General features: G+C 46.0%; 2 protein-coding genes across 2 annotated transcripts in view; one reads left to right on the plus strand and one right to left on the minus strand.

The window, feature by feature from the left end:
* The window catches only part of tmc2b (transmembrane channel-like 2b), a gene marked incomplete at both ends in the record, with an annotated part of 9423 nt that extends 3880 nt beyond the window's left edge, over nt 1–5543 (plus strand). The window contains 14 exons of the mRNA XM_084457479.1: nt 78–184; nt 491–589; nt 706–848; nt 1027–1174; nt 2150–2344; nt 2598–2777; nt 2924–3082; nt 3259–3387; nt 3857–3924; nt 4127–4366; nt 4459–4584; nt 4702–4780; nt 4992–5121; nt 5341–5543. Coding sequence (XP_084313605.1) covers nt 78–184; nt 491–589; nt 706–848; nt 1027–1174; nt 2150–2344; nt 2598–2777; nt 2924–3082; nt 3259–3387; nt 3857–3924; nt 4127–4366; nt 4459–4584; nt 4702–4780; nt 4992–5121; nt 5341–5543 — 2006 coding nt within the window. The remainder of the gene's footprint in view (nt 1–77; nt 185–490; nt 590–705; nt 849–1026; nt 1175–2149; nt 2345–2597; nt 2778–2923; nt 3083–3258; nt 3388–3856; nt 3925–4126; nt 4367–4458; nt 4585–4701; nt 4781–4991; nt 5122–5340) is intronic.
* Nucleotides 5544–6881: 1338 nt separating this feature from the next.
* Nucleotides 6882–10000, minus strand: part of LOC311324754 (aldehyde dehydrogenase 1A1-like) — a gene marked incomplete at its 3' end in the record, with an annotated part of 5755 nt that continues 2636 nt past the window's right edge. The window contains exons 8-13 of the mRNA XM_084457336.1: nt 9728–9830; nt 9338–9522; nt 9028–9192; nt 8559–8716; nt 7166–7240; nt 6882–6954 (exon numbers count right to left, since the gene is read on the minus strand). Of these exons, the coding sequence (XP_084313462.1) occupies nt 6882–6954; nt 7166–7240; nt 8559–8716; nt 9028–9192; nt 9338–9522; nt 9728–9830 (759 nt within the window). The remainder of the gene's footprint in view (nt 6955–7165; nt 7241–8558; nt 8717–9027; nt 9193–9337; nt 9523–9727; nt 9831–10000) is intronic.

The raw sequence follows: 10000 nt of genomic DNA on the forward strand, positions 1-10000 counted from the left end.
GCGTCATGGATCTGTAAGGAAGGGATCACATTACAGCTGCGCACTATGACTCTGGTTGTGAACTGCTACCCCCCCAGGTCACTTTGGATCATCTGTGGCGTCCTACTTCATCTTCCTGCGGTGGATGTATGGTCTCAACCTGGTCCTTTTTGGGTTCATGTTCGGTTTGGTCGTCCTCCCAGAGGTGATTGGCTCTGTAGTCGCACATCAAACACACACAGCCCAGCGATGAAGACAGAAGAGGTCATCTAGAGTATATGTCTGCCTAATGAGTCTCTCTCTTTCTCTCTCTCCCTGCCTCTCTTTCTCTGTCTCTCTCTCTCTCTTCCGGCCTCTCTTTCTGTCTCTATTCCTTGACCTCTATCTCTCTCTCCCTGCTTCTCTCTCTCTCTCTCTCTCCCTGCCTCTCTCTTTCTCTCTCTCTCTCTCTCTCGCTCTCTCTCTCTCTCTCTCTCTCTCTCTCTCTCTCTCTCTCTCTCTCTCTCTCTAGGTGCTGATGGGTCTGCCATATGGGACCATTCCCAGGAAGACTGTCCCTAGAGAAGATCAGGCCAAGGCCATGGACTTTTCTGTCCTCTTCGATTTTGGTGTGAGGAACACTATCGCCCATGCAAACACCCCTCACAGAGCCGGGCTCACAGAGTTACTGAGTTTACTGAGTTGACAGCCAACTGAAACAACATGGCCTGTGTGCTTCTCATACAGGGCTACTGCAAGTACTCTATCCTCTTCTATGGTTATTACAATGACCAACGCACCATCGGCGTGCTCCAGTTCAGGCTGCCCCTGTCCTACCTGCTGGTGGGCGTTGGCATCTTCGGCTATAGCCTGATGGTGGTCATTAGAACGTAGGTAATGCACACACACAGACCTCCATTTTTTCAGGCACACGCGTGCGCACATACACTCTTCCACTCCTTCACTCACACCCAGGGCTTAAGATAGACACACATGTCCCACGCATGCGCTCCCCAGGATGTCCTGTAACTGTATTCTATTCTATTCTTTTCTATTCTATTCCCTCAGAATGGCACGGAACTCCAACACGGGAGGAGATGGTGCAGAGGATGGGGAGTTCACGTTTGCCTGGAAGATGTTCACCAGCTGGGACTATCTCATCGGCAACCCGGAGACTGCCGACAACAAGTATGCCTCCATCACCACCAGCTTTAAGGTAAACCTGCTCTTAAAACAACATAGGGTGGTACAACATGCTGGCAAGATTTCTGGGACTCAGTTACTGTAGGTTGCATCAAATGGTTGTAGACTGGGCCATACAAACTGATAATCAGTAGCGTTTCTATGTTACATGCCACCCTGGGTGAACCCCCGCTACGGGGTGCTGACAGGCAATTAGACAGTAGAGCATAATAATAATAATAATAATAATAATAATAATAATGATGACAACAACAACAACTTTATTTGTATAGCACATTTCAATAAAAAAATGCAATGCAAAAAATGAGTTCTTCACATAAAAAGAAACTAAATTAACATAAAAGCAGGGAAAATAAGGTAGAATAGAATAAAAGTAAAACACAACATTTTAAAAAGAAGTGTCTCAAATGATACGCTGGAAAATAAAACTCACTGAAACCCACACCTAATCCCAAATTCCTCAGTGTCTGGAGTCCTGGAGCGGTGATGGAGGAAAGGGTTAGCCCGCCTCGTCAGCTGGATGGACTGTGATAAATGGAATAGCTAGCTCAGCTGAATCGATTCCAAGCGACTCAACGGCAGCCACATCACCCTCACATCCATACTCTCAACATGACAGATGTCTTTCTTAGGTAGTGTGTTCCATAGCTTTGGGGCATAATTGACAAAAGCTGCATCCCCAATCTTCTTCTGACTGTTTCTGGGAACCTGCAATAAACCAGCAGCAGATGGTCGCAGTGTTCTTGAAGGCATGTTGACAAGGGAGTTAGCAATGTAGTTTGATATTTGCCCATTAAGGGCTTTGGTTATAAGAAGGAGGACCTTAAAATCAACTCTAAATGTTACCGGAAGACTTTGCAGAGCAGTTAAGACTGGACTAACCTTGTGTGCAGGCACTCTATTCACTGTTCAGTGCTTGGATTCCGGTTTAGAGCCCACTGGAATCCTATCACACAGTGCTTCTCGCTGATCAACTGTCCCCTTCCAGGAGTCCATTGTGGATGAGCAGGAGAACCAGAAGGACGAGAACATCCACCTGCGGCGGTTCCTGAGGGTTCTGGCCAACTTTTTCATCCTGTGTAGCCTGGGAGGCAGTGGGTTCCTCATCTACTTTGTGGTGAAGAGGTCTCAAGAGTTCGCTGACAAGGACCCGGACGAGCTGAGTTGGTTAGAGAAGAACGAGGCAGGTTTGGTTCTCAGCAGCCATGAGAGAAATTGGATTATTCCTCCTTCCTTCTGTTTCTATCATACAACATGTTCTTCAATCAGAACATACATATTTGATCAGATTCCTCTGGTATTGGGTTTAATGATTTAAAAAACGAAAAAACAATATTATAGGAACCTTTCAGAGAACTAATTGACAGGTCAATAACCGCGTCACCCCTGTTGCAGACAGAAGACAGTGTATAAGTGGACTGTGGCCTTTCCCCCAGGTGGAGATTGTGATGTCGGCGCTGGGACTGGCGTGCCCACCCCTGTTTGAGATGATCGCTGAGCTGGAGGAGTACCACCCACGTATCGCCCTCAAATGGCAGCTGGGGCGCATCTTCGCCCTCTTCCTGGGAAACCTGTACACCTTCCTGTTTGCCCTGTTTGATGAGGTCACCGCTAAGGTGCAGCAGAGCTGGGGAATACAGCAGTGTGTACTATGTGTGCATGCATGTCTTAATACTGTATGAGATGCAAGTATCTACTTCCTATGTGATAATTATTGACCTCTTCACTCCTCTGTGTGTGTCCTCATGTCCACATTGTCCAGCTGGACAGTGAGAAGTCCATCAAGAATGCCACTATCTGGGCCCTGGAGGAGTACAAGGCCAACTACAGTTCCTTCCACAACACCACCGACATCCCCCCTCCAGAAACTCACCCTGCTGATATCATTAGAGGTCCTTGCTGGGAGACCGGCGTGGGCATAGTAAGACACTTACACTTACACTCACACACACACACACACACACACACACACACACACACACACACACACACACACACACTCAATCTTCTGTAAGGCAAGCTGTTGATCACCTCTCTCTCTCTCTCTCTCTCTCTCTCTCTCTCTCTCTCTCTCTCTCTCTCTCTCTCTCTCACCAGGAGTTTGTCAAGCTGACCGTGTCAGACATCCAGGTGACCTATCTGACCATCCTGATTGGTGACTTCCTGCGTGCTGTGATAGTGCGCTTCCTCAACTACTGCTGGTGCTGGGACCTGGAGGCTGGATTTGTAAGCGCTATGCTATCTGGTGTGTGAGTGTGTGTGTGTGTGTGTGTGTGTGTGTGTGTGTGTGTGTGTGTGTGTGTCTAAAGCTTACTCTATGTGAGTTTGCATCTACACACAGTATTTGTATGTGTGGGTGTTTTATCAAAGACATGGCATTACTTACAGTACATTGTATGGGTATGTGTATTTATGTAGGCAGGGTACTGTATTGTGTTTGTTCCAACTGAACCTGATACAGCCCAGTGACATCTGCTGGGACATGAGATCCTTCACAGTCACAGTGACACAGGACACTGCCCTGAGAACTTAATTACAGAGGCTGAGAGAGAGAGGGAGAGAGAGAGAGAGAGAGAGAGAGGGAGAGAGAGAGAGAGAGAGAGAGAGAGAGAGAGGGAGAGAGAGAAAGAGAGAGATACTGACCTGCTAAATGTCAAACTGAAATAATTTATTGTTGTTGTGTATCCTCTTCTAGCCTTCCTATGGAGAGTTTGACATCAGTGGAAACGTCCTTGGGCTAATCTTCAACCAAGGAATGATTTGGTGAATGAATATGGCCACGCACACACACGCACAAACACGCACATGCACATGCACATTTACATGCACACACACACACACACACACACACACACACACACACACACACACACACACACACACACACACACACACACACACACATAGCTGTAGAGCTTGGCAGGTGTCTGTTGTTTATTGGTGTATGTGTGTGTGTTGGTCTCAGGATGGGTGCGTTCTACGCGCCCGGTCTGGTGGGCCTGAATGTGCTGCGTTTGCTCACCTCCATGTACTACCAGTGCTGGGCCGTGATGAGCTGCAACGTGCCTCACGCCAGGGTCTTCAAGGCCTCCAGCAACAACAACTTCTACATGGGCCTCCTCCTCCTGGTCCTGTTCCTCAGTCTGCTGCCGGTCATCTATACCATCATGACGCTGTCACCTTCCTTCGACTGCGGACCCTTCAGGTGGGAAAGAGATGTAATGCCACCCCCCCCCCCCCCCCCCCCGCCACACACACACACACACAGATCACTGATGGTCCAATCCTGTCCAACAGTGGAAGAGAGAAGATGTATGACGTCATCATGGAGACCATAGAGAAGGATCTCCCGTCTTTTATAGGGAACATCTTCGTCTACGCAACCAACCCTGGACTCATCATGCCCGCTGTGCTGCTGATGGTGTAAGTCTACACACCACACATACACACAAACACACACACAAGTGGGCACCTGGGCGCACACACCCACCCACACGACCACACCCACGCAGATGTCACATTAAAATGTCCTCTCTACAGGTTGGCTATCTACTACCTGAATGCATTGTCTAATGGCTACCAGCAGGCCAACCTTGACCTGAAGAAGAAGATGCAGATGGTCAGTTTCTCCTTCTCATCCTTCACTCTTTCTCCAGACAACCCTCCATCACTGTCAACACAGTCAATAATGGAACATGTAAACAGTAAACAACCAATGCAGCCCAATATATGAGCAAGGGCTTGATCCTAATCTTTCAGACCCAGTCACACACTCCATAGAAGTATTGCTGCTTTAATCCCAAAATGTGCATTTGCGTTCCCGTGAGCAGGCGCGGGACGAGGAGAAGAACCGGAGGAACAACAAGGACAGCACCAACGAGGTGATGAAGGACCTGGAGGACCTGCTGCCCAACAGGTCGCTGCTCCCGCCTCCTGTAGAGGAGGAGGAGCCACCGCCTGGTAGGACCACCACACTCCCTCCCGGCTCCCGCCCTGACTACCACTATCACTCATCTTCTATCTAACTCACTGTGTCATCAGTACTATCCCTTCCCAACTAGCCTTCGGCAATGACAACTTTATCACCAGTTGTGTTACATGTGAGGAGATTGTCGTTCTGTACTGCGTGCAGCTTTGCTAAAAGTTTGTTCTTCTGCTCTGTCTCTCTCCGCCTGCCAGAGGTCGTGATTGAGAAGGGCAGCAAGTCTCCCAAGGTAGGAAAAGGTAAAGGGGTTAACCAGCAAAAGGACGTTTCATTGGCTTCCCCCAACTCTCGGGGAGCTGTGACCCGCGCCCCCGGACCAAGAGGACCGCCCCCGGGAGGCGCCAAGGGCCCTTCTCCTGGACCCGGGCGGGGTAGGGGGAGGGGCGCTCCGCGCTAGGACATCCTTGCTCACAAAATGGGAAAGAGTGGAGAAAACAGCCAAAGGTCTCAGCAATGCCCCTGAAATGGTGTTTTAAAACCAACAAGTGTGGTATTTCATGACATACAGTAGATGACATACTGTAAACATATGATAAAATGGTCTAATATTTATTCATGGGACGTTTATTGCCTTGATAGATAACAAGCTAAGTATCCAGATACTGTAAGTCTTGCTGTCGTGATGTATCAAATTCAGTAATCTGTAAATAGTTTGTCTATTTGTATTTGAATTTTTGTATTTCAACAAATAAAATTCAGTCATGAAATGTCTAAATGCCTATATCACAGAACAGGAGGTTATTGGTTATAGATTTATAAGAACTTACACACACACTTACAGATACTTACAGATAAACACACAAATGTACAAAAACACACACACTACACTGACAATAACAATGTCCAATGGCAGGAGACATAGCTTACACCATTCACATACACAGTTATCTCACAAGACAGGTTGCGAACACACACTGCTAGAATATATAAAAATGTCTGCCTTAATATCAAAATGACACTTTGTACATAACTATCCATTAAGCCATTTATAAATCATTTGTTATTTTTGTCAAAAGATACTGTATGTAAACAGATTTAGATGATCTATCAATTATTAATCAATATGTATACTGGTATACATAACCTCTGTGTGAGGTTGAAGTAGGAATCAAACCCATATATTCCCTAGTGATGAACAGATTTAGCCAATGTCCCTTTAGTATCTCACCTAATAATTTCGTACTGTTTACAAACCAATAAATAATTAGCAAATTATACACAATGGTTTAAAATGGCTTATAAAGGACAGTTATTATAAAGTCTTGACAATGACAAATGACAATTTTTGTTCAAATAAAATAATGACTACAAAAAGGTACAAAATTGACCATCAAATCATCGACAAGAAAAAATCCCAGTAAAAATCCTTCAGTGTCCCTAAACTAAATTTCTGATCTAATCATTCTCTGAGGAAATTTGGATAAAGATGGAGTTTGTACATCAGTTAGTCCCAGGTGCTCAGAGAAAATCACAATTTTAACAAGAAAAACACCGGTATTTTAGATAAATGAAGTTGCGTGAATAGTGCTGTTCTGGGTTTTTCTCTATTCAGCAGTAAAGATATACAGTAGACATCCTAATATTCGGTCATACAGAATTTGTCTGAAGGTCACAGAGGAGAATCTCAAATACTCCACTGAGTAGTGGCTCTATGGAGTAGACTGTGAATTATTCCTGTGTTCACCTACATCTGGACTCTTGACAACAGTAAGTACAGCTCAAACAGCAGATCATCTTAGGAGTTTTTCTGTGAGATTTTAATGGTTACGGCCTTGACCTCGGTGTACTCCTGTAGAGCATACTCCCCTCTGAAACAGAAAAGCAGGGTACACATATACAACACATTGTGAATTGTGATCTCATTATGTACAGTACACAGAATAACACAACATACATTATTTTTCAAACATGAATTTAATGGTTTAAACAATAAATTGTCTACCTGACAAAATAAAACAATACAGATATTGAATATAGTGTAGGCTACTTGTGCATATGTATGTGTGTATTTTCACTCACAGTTCTCTGCCATTCCCTGACATCTTGAAGCCTCCAAAGGGGCACTGGGCACTCATGGCATTGTAGCAGTTGACCCTACACGACAAGACAAACAAAGATGGACATTATCATAATGCTGGCTAGATTCAAGGTATTACTGTTAAGTTTATAAAGTAATAGTGCGGTGTAGGCCTACAAGGCATATAAAGTAGCTAGGCGAATAACTACAGTAGGCTACTTAGGCGAGGTGAGTAGGCTACCCAGAGAAGCTAGGTGTGTAGCTATGGTCAGAAGAATAGCCTACTGTAGGTGAGCAGAGTAGCTTAGAAGTTAGGTGAGAAATACAGCAGCTACTATAGGTGAATAGTTAGAGTGGAGTAGTTAGGTGAATAGTAGCTAGGTCAGTAGTTAAGAGTGAGTAGCTCGGTGAGTAGTGAGTACCTAGGTTGAGAAGCTAGAGTGGAGTAGCTCGGTGAGTAGCTAGAGTGAGCTAGGTGAGTAGTTTGAGTGAGCTACTGTAGGTGAGTAGCTAGAGTGAGCAAGGTGAGAAGCTACAGTGAGCTAGGTGAGTAGCTAGAGTGAGTAGCTAGGTGAGTGAGTACCTAGAGTGGAGTGGCTTGGTGAGTAGTTACAGTAGAGTAGCTAGGTGAGTAGATAGAGTGAGTAGCTAGGTGAGTAGTTAGAGTGAGTATCTAGGTGAGTAGTTGAGTGAGTAGCTAGGTGAGTGAGTACCTAGAGTGGAGTGGCTTGGTGAGTAGTTACAGTACAGTAGCTAGGTGAGTAGATAGAGTGAATAGGTGAGTTGTTAGAGTGAGTATCTAGGTGAGTAGTTGGAGTGAGTATCTAGGTGAGTAGTTAGAGTGAGTATCTAGGTGAGTAGTTGGAGTGAGCAGCTAGAGTGGGGTAGCTCGGTGAGTAGGCTAGTTACAGTAGAGTAGCTAGATGAGTAACTAGAGTGAGTAGATACAGTAGGTGAGTAGTTAGAATGGAGTAGCTAGAGTGAGTAGCTAGGTGAGTAGTTAGAGTGAGTATCTAGGTGAGTAGTTGGAGTGAGCAGCTAGAGTGGGGTAGCTCAGTGAGTAGGCTAGTTGCAGTAGAGTAGCTAGGTGAGTAGTTAGAGTGGAGTAGCTCGGTGAGTAGTTAGAGTGGAGTAGCTAGGTGAGTAGTAACAGTAGAGTAGCTCGGTGAGTAGTTAGAGTGGAGTAGCTCGGTGAGTAGTTGGGTGAGTAGTTAGAGTGAGTATCTAGGTGAGTTGTTGGAGTGAGTATCTATGTGAGTAGTTGGACTGAGCAGCTAGAATGGGGTAGCTCAGTGAGTAGGCTAGTTGAGTAGCTAGGTGAGTAGTTAGAGTGGAGTAGCTCGTGAGTAGTAACAGTAGAGTAACTAGGCAATACAAGGTTGATAGGGTCCGTACCACACCATGCCAGCCTGCAGGGCTGAGGAGACGGTCAAGGCCTTGTCAATGTCATTGGTGAACACCCCTGCAGCCAGACCATAGTGAGTAGAGTTGGCCCTCTGGATGACCTCATTGACACCATGGAAACGCATGATCTGCTGTACCGGACCGAAGATCTGAGAGGGAGAGAGATAGAGCTTTGGCAATGTGGGTTTTTTCACCTGTCATGCCAATAAAGCTATAAATCAATAAAAAGAGAAAGAGAGAGAGAGAGAAAGAGAGAGGGAGAGAGAAAGAAAGAATGAAAGAAACAAAGAAAGAGTAAGAAAGAAAGAAAGAAAGAAAGAAAGAAAGAAAGAAAGAAAGAAAGAAAGAAAGAAAGAAAGAAAGAAAGAAAGAAAGAAAGAAAGAGAGACAGAATGTGTGTGTCTGTACAAAACAGTGCTGCGGTGTATTTGCCATGAGTCTCTCGGTGTGCATACGGTACCTCCTCCTTGGCGATGCGCATGTCATCGGTGACGTTGGAGAAGACAGTGGGCTGGACAAACAGCCCCCGCTGGCCCCAGGGAGCCCCCCCACACTCCAGGGTAGCCCCCTCCTTCTTCCCACTCTCAATCAGCTCCATTATCTTATCAAACTGCTTCTGGTCAATCTGAACACACAGAAATATGAGACATCTTGCAGATTCATCCAGGTATTTCCTCAGTCCTCCTCAATACAAATCCATTCCATATAATGTGCACACAACCATGGACATGTGTTTTATGGACTTGGGAGTATTTGGTTCTGGTCGGTACCTGTGGACCCTGGTCAACTCCTGGGATCAGCGGGTTCCCCAGGACCTTGGCCCGGGCCTTCTCCACGCTGCGGCGGACAAACTCCTCGTAAACGGGCTCCTCCACGAACACTCTGGACCCGGCCAAGCAGCACTGGCCCTGGTTGAAGAACAGGCCGCTATGGGCCTGCTGCACGGCGTACTCCACTACAGAAGACACACACACGCACGCACGCACGCACGCACACACACACACACACACACACACACACACACACACACACACACACACACACACACATACGTAGACAGAAAAAACTATTTCTCTCTCTGTCCTCTCTCTCACTCTCTTTCTCACTCTCTCTCTATCACACACACACACACACACACGGACACAGAGGGAAAGACTCACAGTCGCAGTCTGCAAAGACGATGTTGGGGTTCTTTCCCCCCAGCTCCAGAGTGACTCGTTTCAGGTTGGTTTCACCGGCAGCTTTCTGGATGAGTTTACCAACCTGGCAACCACAATCATAGAACTTAATAAGTAAACCGTAATATACCTATATATCTGATGACCCCATGTGGCAAAAAGGGGTGAGAGACACACTCATGACATACAGTAGAATAGACATGACTCACTATCAACCAACCTGTCAACCACAAGAGGTCAGAGAAACACAAGCAC

Source organism: Borostomias antarcticus, assembly GCF_949987555.1.
Source record: "Borostomias antarcticus genome assembly, chromosome: 23".
NCBI classification, from domain to species: Eukaryota; Metazoa; Chordata; class Actinopteri; order Stomiiformes; family Stomiidae; genus Borostomias; species Borostomias antarcticus.